This window comes from Macaca thibetana, chromosome 20 (genome assembly GCF_024542745.1).
Source record: "Macaca thibetana thibetana isolate TM-01 chromosome 20, ASM2454274v1, whole genome shotgun sequence".
NCBI lineage: Eukaryota > Metazoa > Chordata > Mammalia > Primates > Cercopithecidae > Macaca > Macaca thibetana.
The window spans coordinates 71,266,250-71,285,783 of NC_065597.1; the positions used below are offsets into that span (position 1 = coordinate 71,266,250).

Here is a 19,534-nt window from a genome sequence, read left to right on the forward strand (position 1 = left end):
CAGGAAGCAGAGGTTGCAGTGAGCCGAGATCGTACCACTACACACCAGCCTGGGCAACAGGGTGAGACACTGTCTCAAAAAAAGAAAAAAAAAAGAAAAGTTAGGAGGAGGTACCTAGGTTTGCATCAAGACAGCTGGTGGCTCTGAGTGCAGTTAAGTACTGCTTGGAGGGGTCTGGAGAATACTTGAGGGGTCCTAGTTCTTGCTCCTGGGTGGGCCCTAGTCCAGCAACATAAAGAGATAGGCATGGAACTACAGACTGTAGGGAGAACGTAAAACAGTTTATGTTATGGAGTTGGGAGAACAGGTGATCTGGTCTTTTCACAGATATTTCCAGTCACTGTGTTTATACAGTAAACATGAATCAGGAGGGAGAAATAATAGGGTGGGACTGATGCTCTAACCATGGCAGGTGAACATTGATATAGAAACTTCAGGTGGTGGAGGTGGTTTCCGGGGTGCTATGGGTGGGTGGATTGGGAAACGTGGGTGTTCTGTCATTGAGGGCAGGAAGGAGTGCTGAGCGGTGGTTTGACAACAACAGAGAAAATGTGTGGACCTTGCAGATCTTAGTTTCAGAAAAGTGCTCCTCTGCCTCCCCTTGGTTGGGGGTGTGCCTTTTACTTATGTGACTTTGTGGAGAGGTGTGTCCTGATGAGGCCAGGCCTTGGTGGTTCCCTTCCCTGAGCTTGGGTGTTTTTCTCCTGGTACTGGGAGGAGGCCTGGCCACATTTTGCATTTTCTTTTTCTTTCTTTTTTTTTTTTTTTTTTCCTGAGACAGAGTCTCGCTCTGTTGCCCAGGCTGGAGTACAGTGGCATGATCTCAGCTCACTGCAACTTCTGCCTCCTGGGTTCAAGCGATTCTGCTTCAACCTCCTGAGTAGCTGGAATTGTCAGTGCCTCCCCCCACCATGCCTGGCTTATTTTTGTATTTTTAGTAGAGATAGGGTTTCGCCATGTTGGCCAGGCTGGTCTCAAACTCCTGACCTCAGGGTGATCTTCCCACCTCAGCTTCCCAAAGTGCTGGGATTACAGGCATGAGCCACTGCACCTTGCCCACATTTTGCATTTTCTAAGGGACTTCGTGAGTGGGGACCCGATCTGAAGTAATACATCACGGCTGGGTGCGGTGGCTCATGCCTGTAATCCCAGCACTTTGGGAGACCGAGACGGGCAGATCACTTGAGGCCAGGAGTTCGAGACCAGCCTGGCCAACATGATGAAACCCCATCTCTACTAACAATACAAAAATTAGCTGGGCTTGGTGGCAGGCATCTGTAATCCCAGCTACTCAGGAGGCTGAGGCAGGAGAATCACTTGAACCCAGGAGGCGGAGATTGCAGTGATCCGAGACTGTGCCACTGCACTCTAGCCTGGGCAACAGAGTGAGACTGTCTCAAAAAGAAAAGAAAAAGTAGGCCGGGCGCGGTGGCTCAAGCCTGTAATCCCAGCACTTTGGGAGGCCGAGACGGGTGGATCACGAGGTCAGGAGATCGAGACCATCCTGGCTAACACGGTGAAACCCCGTCTCTACTAAAAATACAAAAACAAAATTAGCCGGGCGTGGTGGCAGGCGCCTGTAGTCCCAGCTACTCGGGAGGGTTGAGGCAGGAGAATGGTGTGAACCCGGGAGGCGGAGCTTGCAGTGAGCTGAGATCCAGCCACTGCACTTCAGCCTGGGCGACAGAGCGAGACTCCGTCTCAAAAAAAAAAAAAAAAAGGAAAAGAAAAAGTAAATAAAAGAATGCATCTCGAATGGTACAACTTTGAGCTAGAGTTCCCCGGATTATGCCCCACCCCTTGCTTTAGGCATATGTGGAGGTGGAACCCTGTCTCTCATCACATGCTTCTTTACTCTTGGTTTTCAGGCCTGGATCAGTGACATTAGAGCAGGAACCGCCCCTTCATGCAGGAACCACATCAAATCAAGCTGCAGCTTGATCGCGTTCAACTCCGACCATCCAGGTAGGGAGTGGCCATGAGTGTGGAGATTTGCTCACGTATTTGGTCATCATCGTCACCATAGATGGGGTGGGGAGCAGGGGCAGGCTTGGTTTGGTTGGAGACTTGGAACAGAACTGCCTTGGGGAGCTCAGAGGTGAGCCCCCTGCCAGGCTTTAGACCCCCACAAACTGGTCCAAGCGCAGTAATCTGATTGCTTTTGATTAGGGCATGTGTGTGTACAAACCACATGCAAGAGCATGGCCAGGAGGGCTGGGAGGGGGCTGATGCTTGTATTTCCAGCTGTCCCCCTGTGCTCCCTGCTCCTCATCTTTAGGCCCTGGATGGCTGGGGACAGTAGGAACACAAAGGTTTGAAAATCCCATGTTTTGGTTGGCACTCTCTTGATTGATACTGGTAACTCAGACCCTCAAGCTGGCTTAAGCAAAAAATGGAGAACGTTTTAACGTAACTAAGAGGTCAGGGGCTTCAGGCAGATTGGTACCCAAAGGCTCACATGTACTGTTGGCCCTAACCTCTCTGGGTTTCTCAACTCTGCCACCTTGGGTGTTGGCTTCCTCCTCAAGAAAAGGTGGGAAAAGTGGCAGATGGTAGCCACAAACCCCATACGAAAGCCCCCAGCCCCTTTTGTATGACCCATGTGAAAAAGAGAGGACCTCTTGCCTAATGTCTTCCGTATCCATCTGAGGCACGGATGTCTCATGCATGGGGCCAGAACCTACCCATAGGCCATTGCTATGTGCAGAGGATATGATCTTGTGATTAGTGGAGGCTCTGGGAAGGTCTGAAGCTGAGCTGCTGGATTTCATCTCCTCTGGGAGCCCTGGGCAAGGAGGTCGGTGGTCCTCCTTCAGGTAGGGCCTGAAGTCAGAGCCCCCGTGTTTGTTTAACAGGTGTACTGGGCATTGTGCCTCTGCAAGGCCAAGGAGAAGACAAGCGACGTGTGGCCCACCTGGGCTGCCATTCAGGTGAGTGGGTGTCTAACTAGTGGGTGAAGCCTGAAACTTGCACCTCCCTCTCCAGAGCTAGAAATTCATCCTCACCTGGCCCCACCGCCCCATGGCTTGCCAGGTCCCTCCTGTCACCCTGTCTGTGCACTCTCTCAGAAATGGTGGGGCTCGCCGGGCGCGGTGGCTCAAGCCTGTAATCCCAGCACTTTGGGAGGCCGAGACGGGCGGATCACGAGGTCAGGAGATCGAGACCATCCTGGCTAACACGGTGAAACCCATCTCTACTAAAAAATACAGGCCGGGCGCGGTGGCTCACGCCTGTAATCCCAGCACTTTGGGAGGCCGAGGCGGGCGGATCACAAGGTCAGGAGATCGAGACCACGGTGAAACCCCGTCTCTACTAAAAATACAAAAAATTAGCTGGGCGCGGTTGTGGGCACCTGTAGTCCCAGCTACTCGGGAGGCTGAGGCAGGAGAATGGCGTGAACCCGGGAGGCGGAGCTTGCAGTGAGCCGAGATCGCGCCACTGCACTCCAGCCTGGGCAACAGAGCGAGACTCCGTCTCAAAAAAAAAAAAAATACAAAAAACTAGCCGGGCGAGGTGGCGGGCGCCTGTAGTCCCAGCTACTCGGGAGGCTGAGGCAGAAGAATGGCGTGAACCCGGGAGGCGGAGCTTGCAGTGAGCCGAGATGGTGCCACTGCACTCCAGCCTGGGCGACAGAGCGAGACTCCGTCTCGAAAAAAAAAAAAGAAATGGTGGGGCTCAGAAGGCTTCCTCCTGGTTGTAGCATTCCGGCCTGGGCAGAGAGGATGGAAGCTATGTGCTCCGCTTGTGAGCTGGATGGAGCAGGGTGTGCGGTGGCCACCCCAGGCTCCAGGCTGATGCTGGCTCCCTGGCCCTGCCGAGGACTCCACGCTGGATGGCTCTGAGCCCTCCATCTTCTCCTGGAGCCCCCTCTCCAGCAGGCATCCTCCCCAGCCCAGCTGCTCGGGGCCCTCCAAGGAGGTGGCTGTGCTGGGCTGCAGGGGTGGAGATGGGCTGTCACAAAGAGACCTTTTGTGTCCCGCAGCTGCTTCTGGGGGCACCCAGCAGCCTGCCTGGCAGACTGCCTGCCTTGAGGGAACAGTTTGCTCGCCTCAGATGGAGGCAGAGCGGCCCAGCTGGCCTCACCTCTCCCTTTCCAGCTGCAGCGGCCGCGGGCCCAATGTCTCTGGCCTGCATTCCTGGCTGCTTGTTGGGAGGCCTTCGGGTGAGGGAAGGCAGTTGATGCCTGGTCCTCAGGCTGGATATGCAGGGCCGTGGAGGGATTCTGATGATGATAATGATGGTGGTTAATAACAACAGTGAAGATTTATGGAGAGTGCTCTCTGTACTAAGTATGTTAGCTGAGTTTTCTCATCTAAACTTTTTTTTTAACTTTTAAAAAGTATATAGAGACAAGGTCTTGCTGTATTGCCCAGGCTGTCCTCAAACTCCTGGGCTCAAGCAGTCCTCCCAAGTGAGCCTCCCAAAGTACTGGCATTACAGGTGTGATCCACCATGCGCAGCCAACATTACCTGTTTTTTGTTTGTTTTTGTGACAGGGTCTTGCTCTGTCACTCAGGCTGGAGTGCAGTAGCATAATCATGGCTCACTGTAGCCTTGACCTCCTGGGGTCAAGCAATCCTCCCACCTCAGCCTCCCAAGTTATCAGGACCACAGGTGTATGTCACCACCCCTCCAGCTAATTTTTTAAAATTTTTTGTAAAATGGGGTCTTGTTGTGTTGCCCAGCCTGGTCTTGAACGCCTGGCCTCAAGCTATCTTCCCACCTCCCACCTTGGCCTCTCAAAGTGTTGGGGCCCAGTCAGATTACCTGTTTTAAGTAAAGAGCCAGATGATGATTTTTTTTTTTTTTGAGACGGAGTCTCACTCTGTCGCCCAGGCTGGAGTGTGGTGGCGCCATCTCCGCTCACTGCAAGCTCCGCCTTTGGATTCATGCCATTCTCCTGCCTTAGCCTCCCGAGTAGCTGGGACTACAGGTGCCCGCCACCATGCCCGGCTAATTTTTTTTTTTTTTGTATTTTTAGTAGAGACGGTTTCACCGTGTCAGCCAGGATGGTGTTGATTTCCTGACCTCGTGATCCGCCCGCCTCGGCCTCCCAAAGTGCTGGGATTACAGGTGTGAGCCACCGCACCTGGCCAAGAGCCTGATGATTCTTATTAAAGAGACTGAGTCACACGCACTGCCGTCCAGTTTTAGAACGTTTCCATCATCCCCAAAAGATCCCGAGTGCCCCTTTGCAGTTAATCCATTTCTACCTCAGATACCACAGCCCCAGGCAACAGCTGATCTGCTTCCTGCCTCTGTAGCAGAGGTCTGCAAACTACTGTCACCGCCAGATCCAGCTGGCTGCCTGTTTTTGTAAACAGTTTTATTGGAACACTGCCACGCCCATTCATTGATGTATAGTCTGTGGCTGCTTTCTTGCAACAACTGCAGAGTTGAGTTGTGACTGAGACTGTTGAGCCCTGAAATCCTAGAATACTTAACTACCTTGCCCTTTGCAGCTGTTTACCAGCCTTTCCTCTATAGAGCGGCCTTTTCTGCACATCTCATGTCAACGGAATCACATAATACATGGTCTTTGGAATCTGGCATCTTTCATGTAGCATGTTGTTTTAGAGATACATCTGTGTGGCAGCTTGTATAACAAGTCTGTTCTCACCTAATCTCAAATCTCTTTGAAGTAGGTTTTAAAACAACCCATTTTATAGCTATGAAAACTGAGACTCCTGCAAGGTTAGGAGCTTACCCATTGTTATGGCAGGGCCAGAATCAGAACCCAGGTCTGTAGGAGCTTGTGTTTGGGTTTGTCTGTTTTTTTAGAGACAGGGTCTCTCTCTGTCACCCAGGCTGGAGTGTGGTAGTGCAATCATAGCTCACTGCAGTCTCAAACTCCTGGGCTCAAGGGATCCTCTCTCTCAGCCTCCCTGGTAGCCAGGACTATAGGCACACATCACCATGCCCAGCTGATTTCTTTATGTTTTGTGGAGATTGGGTTTTGCTGTGTTGCCCAGGCTGGTCTTGAACTCCTAGCCTCAAGTGATCCTCGCACCTTGGCCTCCCAAAGTGCTGAGATTACAGGCGTGAACCAATGTGCCTGGCTTCATGTTTGATTTTTTGATGCTTCTTACCCATGAGGGAGCTAGCCCAAGTTGGTGATGCTTGCAAGGTGGTGAGCCCTCTGCTACTAGGACTCTCCAAATAGAAGCTGGACCAGGGTTTTGTAGGCAAGTCCGGAGCCTCACTGTGGCTGCAGCTGTTCAGAGCCTCGCCTGCATGAGCAGCCCTCCCGGGAAACTGCTCGTGGGAAGCTGAGCTCCAGCAGCCCTGGAACCTGCCCTAGAGGCACCAGGTGCCCTTCTGCCTCAGAGGTGCTGGTGTGGGGAGAAATGGCCAGGCGAGGCTCTGGCTGCTGCCCTGCCTTCAGGGGCTCCTTCAGCCTCTCAGCTCAGGGCCACTCTTGCCCTTGCACCCAGCGGCCAGTGGGGCAGAGGGTGAGCAACTTCTGGGCGCTTTCTGGTGTCCAGGCTGTGGGGTGGCAGCTGGGGCCCGCTCCAGTGGGGAGAGGCAGCAGCTGTCATGCTGAGCAGCGCAGGTTCTAAAACCAGCCCTGTCTCTCAGCTGTGTGACTTGGAGCAGTTACCCACCCTCTCTGGGTTTTGGTGTCCTCATTCTCCAGTGGGGGATGCTGCCGCAGTACCACCTGCTGCATCCTTATGGGGATTCAGTGAGGTCCCTCCATGTCAGCCCTTGGGCACCTGTGGTGCCGGCACACGCTGAGCACTCGGAGTACTTGATTACGTTATCACATCTCATGCCTGAGATGCCAGCCCCCCTGTGCCAGCTGCTACGCCTGCCCAGGGACTTACTTTGCCCTGCAGGGCCCAGCAAGCACACCCCAGACTGAGGGCAGCAGAGGTTCTGTGGCTTTAGGCCCAGGACTGTTGTGGTCCTGCCAGCTGGGATTCCAGGCCAAGGCTATCCCAAGGCGTGTCCCGTCTTTTCCCTGTCTCCGGTGGCCAGGAGGAAGACAGTCCTGCTCAGCCCTGTTGGGAGGCAGATAGCAGCAGGTGGTCGCTGTGCTCCCAGCTCTGGTGATGCCTCTCGTCCTGTTCACACCCCGAACCCCAGCCACCCTCCATGCCTAGTCTCTACCTCCGCAACCACCCACCGCATTTCCCTCTGGTGTCTGGCTCACTTTGTGCACCGCACCTACCCCTCCCCACCTCCGGAGCTGAGCCGTTCAAGTTCTTATTTATTTAATTTTTGAGACAAGGTCTTGCTCTGTCGCCAGGCTGGAATGCAGTGGTGTGATCTCCGCTCACTCCAACTTCTGCCTCCTGAGTTGAAGCAATTCTCCTGCCTCAGCCTCCTGAGTAGCTGTGACTATAGGCGCCCACCACCACACCCAACTGGTTTTTATATTTTTTGTAGAGACGGGGTTTCACCATGTTGCCCAGGCTGGTCTCAAACTCTTGAGCCCAAGTGATCTGCCTGCGTTAGCTTCCCAAAGTGTTGGTATTACAGGCATGAGCCACCATGCCCGGCCACCATGCAGGTTCTTTGGTTGCAAAGAACTAGAGCCAACTCCAGCTTGCTTAACCAAAAAGCAATTTATTAGGTGACCCCTGGGGACGTTCCACCACTGAAGGAGCAGCGGGCTGTGCTGCCCTAGGTGGGGTCGGGCTGGGCGGCTGCATTCCTGCATGTGCCTGGTGACTCAAGGGGCTTCCTGCCCATTTCATGCCAACCTCCTGATGCCAGAGCCCTTGGCCACCCTGGCTCAGTAGGGACATATGTCACAGGAGGGGCCTGTGGCGTTTGCCCCCATGGTGTCCAGAGGGGCCTTGTTGACTTGCAGCCTGTTTCTGTGTGCGCACAAAGTGTCACTTCGGAAGCCCTGGGCTTCGCTTCATACTGAGTTGGAAACAGGACATTCCGGTGGGTTCAGCCATTCCTCTCCCACAGACCTGGTCACCGACTTGGACTTCTCGCCCTTTGATGACTTCCTCCTGGCCACAGGTTCGGCTGACAGGACGGTGAGTGGAGCCAGTTGGAAGAGCTGCTCTATGTCCCAGCCCGTAGTCCAGGGCTTCTGAGCCCCACCCCGAACCCCACAGGGCTCTGCTGCCTTCCAGTCCAGCCCTGCCACACTCCCCCAGGGCTGCAGGGCTGGTCTGAATTCCTGGCCCCACAGGGCTTGCTTGGAGCCGTGGCTGTGACCTGACCTGGAGCCCAAGGACAGCAGGCAGGGAGGCTGCCAGAAACAGCAGAGCCACTTCCCGGACTCTCGGACCATGCCCTGTGGTCCTGGAGCTGAGATTCCCTCCCTCCTTTCTCAGATGTGGGGTATGCAGCCCCTGGCCCAAGCAAGCTGAGGCAGGTGGGCGCCCCCCCATCGACAGGCCAGTGGTGTGGTCTCCTGGAGCAGCCTGGTTCCAACACGGGACCTCACTGGGGTCACAGCAGCTGGCTCAAGGCAGTGAGGCCCTCAACCCTTTGCTCACGGACTTGGTCTTTCCTGCAGGTGAAACTCTGGCGACTGCCAGGGCCCGGCCAGGCCCTGCCCTCAGCACCCGGGGTGGTGCTGGGCCCCGAGGACCTCCCAGTGGAGGTGCTGCAGTTCCACCCCACCTCTGACGGCGTTCTGGTGAGCGCAGCAGGCACCACTGTGAAGGTCTGGGATGCAGCCAAGCAGCAGCCTCTGACAGGTACAGGCCACCCTGGCCTGCCCTTCCCAGGGCAGTCCAACTCTGGACAGCACTCCGTTTCTTTGTTGGCATGTTTGGTAACATAAATGTAAAAACAGATACCAAAGTTTTACACTTACATAGTGTAAAAGTTTTAAGATTCTTTTTTTTTTTTTCTTGAGACAGAGTCTCACTGTGTCGCCCAGGCTGGAGTGCAGTGGCCGCATCTCAGCTCACTGCAAGCTCCGCCTCCCGGGTTCACACCATTCTCCTGCCTCAGCCTCCTGAGTAGCTGGGACTACAGGCGCCCGCCACCTCGCCTGGCAATTTTTTTGTATTTTTTAGTAGAGACGGGGTTTCACCGTGTTAGCCAGGATGGTCTCTATCTCCTGACCTCGTGATCTGCCCGTCTCGGCCTCCCAAAGTGCTGGGATTACAGGCTTGAGCCACCGTGCCGGGCCAAGTTTTAAGATTCTATGAGGCTGTAATAAACACTCCATCTCTCTTCGCTCTCTGTAGCCATCAGTTTCATCCTCTTAGCTGTTTTGTTTTTTTTATTTTTTATTTTCCTGTTGTTTTTCTCCATTTAAAAAAATAACGGCTGGGCGCAGTGGCTCATGCCTGTAATCCCAACACTGGGAGGCCGAGGTGGGTGGATCACCTGAGGTCAGGAGTTCAAGACCAGCCTGGTCAACATGGCAAAACCCCGTCTCTACTAAAAATACAAGAATTAGGCCGGGCGCAGTGGCTCAAGCCTGTAATCCCAGCACTTTGGGAGGCCGAGACGGGCGGATCACGAGGTCAGGAGATCGATACCATCCTGGTTAACACGGTGAAACCCCGTCTCTACTAAAAAATACAAAAAATTAGCCGGGCGCGGTGGTGGGCGCCTGTAGTCCCAGCTACTCGGGAGGCTGAGGCAGGAGAATGGCGTGAACCCGGGAGGCGGAGCTTGCAGTGAGCTGAGATCCGGCCACTGCACTCCAGCCCGGGCGACAGAGCGAGACTCTGTCTCAAAAAAAAAAAAAAAATACAAGAATTAGCTGGGCATGGTGGCGCACACCTGTAATCCCAGCTACTCAGAAGGCTGAGGCAAGAGCATTGCTCCAACCCAGGAGGCAGAGGTTGCAATGAGCCGAGATTGCACCACTGCATTCCAGCCTGGGTGACACAGTGAGATGCAGTCTCAAAAAAATAAAAATAAAAAATAACTTTGGCTGGGCGTGGTGGTTCACGCCTGTAATCCCAGCACTTTGGGAGGCCGAGGCGGGCGGATCACAAGGTCAGGAGTTCGAGACCAGCCTGGCCAACATAGTGAAACCTCGTCTCTACTAAAAAGACAAAAACTTAGCCACCGGGCATGGTGACAGGTGCCTGTAATCCCAGCTACTCGGGAGGCTGAGGCAGGAGAATTGCTTGAACCCAGGAGGCGGAGGTTGCAGTGAGCCTAGATTGTGCCATTGCACTCCACCCTGGGTGACAAGAGCAAGACTCCGTCTCAAAAAAAAAAAGAAAAAAACAAAAAACAAAAAAACCTTCTTGGACAGGCGCCATGGCTCACACCTGTAATCCCAGCACTTTGGGAGGCCAAAACGGGAGGATTGCTTGAGCCCAAGATTTTGAGAATTAGCCTGAGCAACATAGTGAGATACAATCTCTACAAAAAATTAAAAAATTAGCCAGGCGTGGTGGCATGACCTGTGTCCCAGGTACTCAGGAGACTGAGGTGGGAGGATTACTTGAACCCCAGGAGGTGAAAGCTTCGGTGAGCTATGATAACACCACTGCATTCCAGCCTGGATGACGGAGCAAGATGCTGTCTCAAAAAATAATAATAGGCCGGGCGCGGTGGCTCATGCTTGTGATCCCAGCACTTTGGGAAGCTGAGGTGGGCGGATCACTTGACATTAGGAGTTTGAGACCAGCCTGGCCAACATGGTGAAATTTCGTCTCTACTAAAAATACAAAAATTAGCCGGGCATGGTGGCAGGTGCCTATAATCCCAGCTACCTGGGAGGCTGAAGCAGGAGAATTGCTGGAACCCAGGAGGCAGAGATTGCAGTGAGCTGAGATCGCACCACTGCACTCCAGCCTGGGTGACAGAGCAAGTCTCCGAAAAGTAGTGGGGGTTAGGACTTCACCATCTTTTTAGGGGAGCACAATTTAACCTGGAACAGGAGTTGCAGAGGATGTAGAGATGTATTTTAATACCTCACACTAGCGGGAGAGAGTATAGATGGCAGGTGTAGAGGCTTAGGGTGGGAGTGATCCTATGGGGTGGGAGCTATGTTGGAAGTGAGCCTGGGAGGGATGAGAGAGCCAGGCCAGGAGCAGGGAGCCTTGGAAGGTAGTTGAGTGATGTACAGCTACACAAAGGTGGGGTGAAGGAAGCAGCCTGTGGTGCAGGGGAAGCCTGTCTGGGAGGAGCTGCTGCCCTTACCCCCTTGGCTGAAAAGGATCCTCGTAGCTGCTGCCTTTGCTCTGAGAGTTTGCCCCAGCAAGGCCCGCCCCCACCCACTTCCCTGGTGCCCTCGCTGCCCGGAGCCTAACTGTGACTGCTTCTCTGCAGAGCTGTTGGCCCATGGGGACCTGGTGCAGAGCGCCATCTGGAGCCGGGACGGAGCCCTGGTGGGCACGGCGTGCAAGGTAAGCAGGCAGGCGGGGAGCCCCTGTGGGGCTCTGTGCTGGTCTCCTGGGCTGGGACCCCCTGGGCTGGGCCTTCCAGGCTTGTTGTTTAGGGGGCAGCGGAGCACTGAGGTCAGGATGGTTACCTGTGTGCCCTGCCCCCTAGCTGCCCCTCACACCCCCGCTCACCTACATCTGGAAGTCCCTACCTTGCCTGGACCCCTGTCAGATGAGAGCCCATGCTGGTCCCTGGTTTGCGCCCTGACATCCCCACCCTCAGCCAGCCTCCTCTGACCCCATCTGGTCTGTCCTAACCGCCAGCCTTTCCGTGAGACTCTTGTTAGGCAGCGTTTGGCCACAGGTGCTGGGCCAGGCCCCAGTTGCTAGGGAGGTGACTTCCGTCAAGGACAGTACAGACAAGAGGATCCGTGACCCGGGCTCTGCAAGAGGGACATGGTGCTTTCAGCTGGTTGGACAGGCCAGGGATACATGGCCTCAGGCAGGGATCTGGGACTAGGACAGGTGGGTGCGGGGCAGGCGGGTGCTGGGTGGTGAGTAAGGGTTGTACCTGTTGCCGTAGCGGTAATGGGAAGGCAATGAAGTGGTTTTTTTTTGTTTTGTTTTGTTTTGAGACAGAGTCTCACTCTGTCGCCCAGGCTGGAGTGCAGTGGCGTGATCTCGGCTCAGTGCAAGCTCTGCCTCCCGGGTTCACGCCATTCTCCTGCCTCAGCCTCCCGAGTAGCTGGGACTACAGGCGCCCGCCACCTCGCCCGGCTAATTTTTTGTATTTTTAGTAGAGACAGGGTTTCACCGTGGTCTCGATCTCCTGACCTCGTGATCTGCCCGCCTTGGCCTCCCAAAGTGCTTGGATTATAGGCGTGAGCCACTGCGCCCAGTGGCAATGAAGTTAAAGGCCAGAGTAGGGCAGGTGGTATAGTGAGGAGAGCAGATTTGCATTAGGAACCGCGTGGACGGTGCGTGGCAGGAGGGGCAGCGTCTACAGGGGGATGTGGGACAGCCTGCAGGGAGGTGAGAGCTGTTCTCTGCCGGGGGTGGCGGAGACCTCTGGGAGGAGGAAGCCAAATGTTGGAGAAGGGTTGGGTGGGAGGCATGGTGGTCCTGAGGCAGTAGGAGAGGCCTGTCACTGGGAAGGGGACGTGCTGTGGCAGGGAGGGGGCGCTAGAGGGGCACCTGGTGTGAATGTTCTGGGCAGAGCTGCTCCAGGGTGGCAGTAGCCTCGTTGAGCTGCCGGTGGTACCTGGAGGTGTCAGTGGAGTCTGGCCGGACGGGCTGTGAGCAGAATCTGGCTGCAGGTGAAAAGGTCCTGTTTGTTTGATATGCTGACCACATAGTGCTACCCCTAGGAAGGGGTGAGGAGAGCCTGCAGGGGAGGAGGTGGGAGGAGGAAAGCCAGGACCGGGCTGGGCCCTGAGACCAGGGCCAAAGAGCTTCCCCAGGGAGGCAGCCGTGGGTACTGCCAAGGGTCTCTGAAGACCTGTCGGGGTTGCTGGGAATGAGGGCACCCGTCAGGGCCCTTCTGGAGGTGTGCCAAGCCTGAAGACACATGAAGAATGGCCGAGAGGCCTGGGGATGGAGCCCAACAGGAGCTAGCAGGGCAAGGAGGCCAACCAGACCTGAGCATCCTGCCCCAGGGCTCTGCATACTTGGAAGGACCCTAGTCTAACTTTCTTTTCTGTACTCCGCTTTTGTAGAAGCCCCTCTCCCAGTCTTGATCAGCTTTTCCTTTGTGGTGGTTGTTGAGCAGAGAGTCCCAGACACTGGACTGAGCTCTGGGGACCAATAAGGTTCTGAGCTCTGGGGAGACCTGAGCTCTGGGGAGACCTGATATGCGTGCTCTGGCCTAACCCTGCTGGGGACGGCTTCCCAGGCAGAGTGAGCTCAAGGCCAGTCCTTGAGGGATGAGCCCTGGCTGTGAAAGAGGGGACGGGCAGAGGAGATGGCCCGGGCAGTCTCAGCAGGACTCAGGGATGGCTGCCTTGGGACTGTGACATCTCCTTTCTTTGAGAAACTGTCTGCCCCTCTGTCACTGGTGTGGTGGTCCAGGTCCTCCTCCTGGGAGTCCAAGCCCCATTTACCGTCACAGCTGTGCAGGGAAGGACAGTGAGCAACACCGTGGGCCACTGGCTTGGCCTCTCTTCTGCTTGCTTGCTGGCGTCTTGCAGGAAGAGTCAGAGGAGTCCACAGTATGGAGGAGCTCCTGCTGCTTCCCCAGTGGACGTGTTTCCCCCACTAAACCCAGAGCTTAAAGTTGCAGGGACGAGAAGCACACATGTCCCAAGTGGGTCGTGGGAGTGATGCTTAGTGGACCAACTCCCGCTCCTTTCCCTGGTTCCTGGACCTAGGAATCCCACCTGTGGGGATGCAGCATTGCCTCCAAGCCGCACCCGTCAGCACAGTCTAGGGCCAATGGGTACCTCAGCCCTGGGTCTGCTGCCGCCTCCTTTTGCTGTAAAGCGGGTATATCGGAGTCCTGGTGGGGTATTCTACACTGGAAACCCTGGCAGTATGGAGCCGGGAGTGGGGGGCGGCCTGACTGTAGTAGGGCAGCCGGTGATGCCCATGAGTGTGCACAGAGCGAGGGCTTGTCCTGAGCTGTGGCTGGAGCTGCTGGATGGACCCACCCGGCAGCAGGAGCGAGCCTGAGCCCTTCTTTGCTGCGGCACCTGGCTCTGGGTTTCCGCACTGGAGCTGCTCATGCCACGGGCTGCCTGATGGGGATAGGGGTGGAGGGGTCATGGGACTTCCCACCACAGTGTGCCCCCACCCCTGCCCCATCTCCTTCCTGGCGGGGAAGCCTCCGTGCCCCTGATTCCCACTCCTGTCCTGCCGCTGTGTGAGCAGGTCTGCCTCCCGGGACCACCAAAGCCCCCTCCTACTCCCTCTCAGCTCCTCCCACTGCGGTGACGGGGCCGGAGGGAGAGAAGGGGCAGGACGCCGCTAGGGGGCGCGCGCTCCTCACGGATGGCCCATTTCGGCCGGCTGCTCTCCTTATTCCCGGCACAGTTGAGCCCTGGTGAGCGGGGGAGGACGTGGCCTCTGCAGCCCAGTTCCTCTCCAGTGCGCCAGAGCAGCCTCAATGCTCACTCTGAACTCTGGTTTGGACCCCACGTTAAGCTCTTGCACCCGGTGGCTCAGCTGCCCTCGTGGAGTGTGTGCTGTGAGTTCCGCCCTTAGCCCCAGCACCCAGCCTGCCCAGGGGTGGCGCTGTCCGCATCCTCACAGTTCACAGAGCTGGGCGGGTGGCCGGGCGCTAGCTCATGCCTGTAATCCCAGCACTTTGGGAGGACGAGGTGGGAGGATCTTTTGAGCCCAGGAGTTCAAGACCAGCCCGGGCAACATGGTAAAACTCCATGTCTACAAAAAAAATGCAAAAATTAGCCAGGCATTGGTGGCACACGCCTGTGGTCCCAGGCTGAGGCAGGAGGATTGCTTGAGCCCAGGAGTTCGAGGCTGAAGTGAGCTCGGATTGAACCACTTAATTCCAGCCTGGGCAACGAAGCAAGACCCTGTCTCTTTAAAAAAAAAAAAAAAAAAAAAAAACCACACACACACACCCCAAACTGGCTGGGCGCAGTGGCTCACGCCTGTAATCCCAGCACTTTGGGAGGCCAAGGCAGGTGGATCACCTGAAGTCAGGAGTTCGAGACCAACCTGGCCAACATAGTGAAACCCCACCTCTACTAAAAATACAAAAATTAGCCAGGCATGGTGGCATGCACCTGTAATCCCAGCTACTCGGGAAGCTATGGCAGGAGAATCGCTTGAACCTGGGAGGCAGAGGTTGCAGTGAGCCAAGATCACGCCATTGTGCTCCAGCCTGGGCGACAGAGCAAGATTCCATCTCAAAATAAACAAACTAAAAGCTCAAACAAAAAAATAAAAATAAACCATAGGGGGCTCAGGGGCTTGCCCACGTCATAGCTGGTCAGTGGTGGTGTTGGCATCGGGATGCAGGCTGTCGGTCTCTGCAGCTCCGTGGGGCAGGAGCAGCACTGGCTGCTGGATGTCAAGTCCTGCCCTTCATCTCCTTAGAGCCTCTGTCACTTGCTGTCCCTTGTGTCCTGCCTGTCTCCTGTTGTCCCCTCTTTCTGTCCTTGATCTCTAGTTGCTTTGTCTGGCCTGCTCTGTCATTGTCCTCTGTTTCTATCCCTCTCTGTCCTCTCTCATCCCTCACTGTCCCTCGCTGTTCTCTCTTTGGTCTCTGTCCTCTGTCTCTCATCCTCCTCTCTCTGTCTCTCGCCATCCCTCTGAACCCGAGGCTGTGGAGTAGTGGAGTGTTAAGAGCCAGCCCCTGGACTGTACCTGGTGCCCACCTGGCATGTAGCAGGTCCTTGGTAAACTGCAGCTGGCAGGGCTTTGCCAGGAGTGGCATAAAACCGGGGCCCTGCCGAGGCAGACCAGGGAGACCTGGCTTTTGAGGCCTTCTCCAGACAGGTCCCCACCTCTGCCAGCCATGCATGTGCCCACGGCCCCTTTGGTTCCCACCATCTGCCTCCTCACGTGGCCTCTCCTCCCCCAACACCACACACCAGCAAGCTGCTTTCTCCACCTCTTTGCTCATGCTATTTTACCTTCCTCGAATGCCTTTCCCTTCCCAGCACAAGCTCTGTTTGTCCTTCCACGACCAGGTCTAAGTTCTTCTCCGCAGTTTCCCATGACAACCTCCAGGCCCCAGAGTCCAGCACTTAGCCTCGAGCTTGGTAATAGCGGGGAGGCTACTCATCCCCCAGGGAGGGGCTGCCTGTGGAGTGGGAATTCACTTGGTTTTCTCCTGCATTTCTTTTTGGGTTGTTTTAATTGATAGACTATTTTCTAGAACAGTTTTAAGTTTACAAAAAAAGCGAGCAAGTAGTACAAGGATTTTCCATATTCCTTACCTCCTCCCCTAGTGTCTGTGACGAACATCCTGCGTGAGTGTGGTACGTTGTTTCAATTGAGGAACCAATGGTAAACTATTATTATTCTTATTATCATCATCATTATTACAGTGCTGGAGCGCAGTGGCGTGATCTTAGCTCACTGCAATCTGCGCCTCCCGGGTTCAAGTGATTCTCGTGCCTCAGCCTCCCGTGTAGTTAGGACTACAGGCACGTGCCACCACACCCGGCTACTTTTTTTATTTTTAATTTTTTGTAGGGACAGAGATCTCACTATGTTGCCCAGGCTCGTCTCAAACTCCCGGGCTTAAATGATCCGCCTTGACCTCCCAAAGTGCCATAAATCACCATCTTAACCATTTTTAAGTGTACAGTTCAGTAGCGTTAAGTATATTTACACTGTTGTGAAACAGATTTGATCACTTTCTCATCTTGCAGAACTGAAACTCTATACCCATTAAACAGCAGTTCCCCTTTGCCCTACCTCCCAGCCCCTAGGAACTGCCGTTCCACTTTCTGTATGTATAATTTGACTACTTTAGATGCCTCACATGAGCGGAGTCATATACTGTTTGTTCTTTTGGGGCTGACTGATTTCTCTGAGCATCGTGAAATGCTGCGTCGTCAGGGGTTACTGGTTGTTGCCGTGTGCAGTAGGACTTCCTTGCCTCTGAAGGCTGTGTAGGACGCGCAGACTACATTTTGTTGATCCATTTATCAATCAGTAGATCTTGGGTTGTTTCCACTTCTTGGCTATTGCGAGTAGCGCTGCTATGAACACAGGTGTGCAAATACCTCTTTGTGGCCTGCGTTCCGTTCTTTTGGATAGGTACCCAGAAGTGGGGCTGCTGGAACACATGATAGGTCTACTTTTAATTTTTGAGGAATTGCCATACTGTTTTCCATAGCAATTGCACCATTTTACAATCCCACCAACAGTGTGCAAGGGTTCTAACTTCACATACCCACCAACACTTGCTTTCTTTTTTTCTTTGAGACAGAGTCTTGCACTGTCACCTGGGCTGGAGTACAATGGTGCCATCTCGGTTCACTGCAATCTCTGCCTGCTGGGTTCGTGCGATTCTCCTGCCTCAGCCTCCCCAGTAGCTGGGAATACAGGCACACACCACCAAACCTGGCTAATTTTTGTATTTTTAGTAGAGACGGAGTTTCACTATGTTGGCCACACTGGTCTTGAATTCCTGACCTTGTGATCCACCCACCTTGGCTTCCCAAAGTGTCAGGATTACAGGTGTGAGCCACTGCGCCCAGCCTTGCTATTTTTTTTTTTTTTTTTCAAGATAGAGTCTCTTTCTGTGGCCCGGGCTGCAGTGCAGTGGCACGATCTCAGTTCACCGCAACCTCCACCTCCTGGGTCCAAGTGCTTCTCCTGCCTCAGCCTCCTGAGTAGCTGGGATTACAGGTGCCCACCACCACGCCCAGCTAATTTTTGTATTTTTAGTCGAGAGAGGGTTTCACCATGTTGGCCAGGCTCGTCTCGAACTCCTGACCACAAGTGATTCTCCCCACCTTGGCTTCACAAAGTGCTAGGATTACAGGCATGAGCCACCGTGCCCAGCCTGACACTTGCTATTTTTAAAAATGTAATTTTTCGAGACCAAAATGTAAAAAAAATAGTGGCGGCGCAGTCCCAGCTACTCGGGAGGCCAGGAGAATGGGTGTCAGGGGGGGCATATCCGGCCACTGCACTCCAGCCTGGGCGACAGAGCGAGTCCGTCTCAAAAAAAAAAAAAAAAAAAATGTAATAGGCATCCTTGGGTTTGTATTTCTCTAATGGTTAGTGATATTGAACACTTTTTCATATGCTTTTTGGCCGTTTCTATATATATATTTTAAAAACGTATATTTAAACCAGGCCTGGTGGCTCACACCTGTAATGCCATCCCTTTGGGAGGCTGAGGCAGAAAGATTACTCGAGGCCAGGAGTTCAAAACCAGCCTGCTCAACGTAATGAGACCTCATCTCTACAAAAGAAAAATTAAAACATTAGCAGGGCCTGGTAGCTTGTGCCTGTGGTCCCAGCTACTTGGGAAGCAGAGGTGGGAGGATCGCTTAAGTCCAGGAGGTTGATTTGCAGTGAGCTGTGATTGCACCACTGCACTTGAGCCTGGGCAACAGAGCGAGACTCTGTCTCAAAAACAAACAAACAAAAGGCCAGGTGCGGTGGCTCATGCCTGTAATTCCAGCACTTTGGGAGGCCGAGGTGGGAGGATCACGAGGTCAGGAAATTGAGACCATCCTGGCTAACACGGTGAAACCCCATCTCTACTAAAAATACAAAAAATTAGCCGAGTGTGGTGGCGGGCGCCTGTAGTCCCAGCTACTCCAGAGGCTGAGGCAGGAGAATGGCGTGAACCTGGGAGGCGGAGCTTGCAGTGAGCCGAGATCACGCCACTGCACTCCAGCCTGGGCAACAGAGTGAGACTCTGTCTCAAAAACAAACAAACAAAAGGCCAAGCACAGTGACTCACACGCATAATCCCAGCACTTTGGGAGGCCAAGGCAGACAGATCACCTAAGGTGAGGAGTTCGAGACCAACCTGTCCAACATGGCAAAACCCTGACTCTACTAAAAATACAAAAAATTAGCTGGGCGTGGTGGCGGGCACCTGTGTTCCCAGCTACTCGGGTGGCTGAGGCAAGAGAATCACTTGAACCCGAGAGGCACAGGTTGCAGTGAGCCGAGATCACACCACTGCACTCCAGCCTGGGTGATGAGTGAAACTTCATCTCAAAAAAAAAAAAAAAAAAAAAAAAAATACAAAAAGAGAGAAATGTCCATTTATGGACTTTGCCATATTGCTCAGGCTGATCTCGAATTCCTGGGCTCAAGTAATTCTTCCACTTTGGCTTCCCAAAGTGTTGGGATTACAGGCAGGACCCACTGTGCCTGGCCTACGGTAGCATTTTTGGGGTTTTTTTGGACGGAGCCTCAGTCTGTTTCCCAGGCTGAAGTGCAGTGGCACGATCTTGGTTCACTGCAAGCTCATTGCAACCTCCGTCTCCCGGGTTCAAGTGATTCTCCTGACTCAGCCTCCCGAGTAGCTGGGATTACAGGCGTGTGCCACCACGCCTGGCTAATTTTTTTGTATTCTTAGTGGAGATGACGTTTCACCGTGTTAGCCAGGCTGATCATCCAACTCTTAACCTCAAATGATCCACCAGCCTTGGGCTGCTACCAAAGTGCTGGAATTACAGGCGGGAGCCACTGCACCTGGTTGGCTATTCTGTGTCTTTTGTTTCTTCATAGAAACTTCAAAATCAGTTTGTCCACAAAATAATTTACTGGAATTTTGATTGGGACTCTGTTGAATTTATAGATAAAGTTGAGAATAACTGACT

The 19,534-nt window shown here is 54.0% G+C and overlaps 4 protein-coding genes across 4 annotated transcripts in view; 2 read left to right on the plus strand and 2 right to left on the minus strand.

The window, feature by feature from the left end:
- Positions 1-19,534, minus strand: part of LOC126944620 (heme oxygenase 2) — a 158,782-nt gene that overhangs the window by 112,876 nt on the left and 26,372 nt on the right. The gene's annotated exons all lie outside the window — the stretch shown is intronic.
- The window catches only part of DNAJA3 (DnaJ heat shock protein family (Hsp40) member A3), a 192,785-nt gene that overhangs the window by 48,374 nt on the left and 124,877 nt on the right, over positions 1-19,534 (minus strand). The window lies entirely within an intron of this gene.
- CORO7 (coronin 7) overlaps positions 1-19,534 on the plus strand; it is a 65,664-nt gene that overhangs the window by 2,024 nt on the left and 44,106 nt on the right. The window contains exons 2-6 of the mRNA XM_050774246.1: positions 1,869-1,965; positions 2,856-2,930; positions 7,927-7,997; positions 8,486-8,669; positions 11,218-11,294. Of these exons, the coding sequence (XP_050630203.1) occupies positions 1,869-1,965; positions 2,856-2,930; positions 7,927-7,997; positions 8,486-8,669; positions 11,218-11,294 (504 nt within the window). The remainder of the gene's footprint in view (positions 1-1,868; positions 1,966-2,855; positions 2,931-7,926; positions 7,998-8,485; positions 8,670-11,217; positions 11,295-19,534) is intronic.
- PAM16 (presequence translocase associated motor 16) overlaps positions 1-19,534 on the plus strand; it is a 78,837-nt gene that overhangs the window by 361 nt on the left and 58,942 nt on the right. The gene's annotated exons all lie outside the window — the stretch shown is intronic.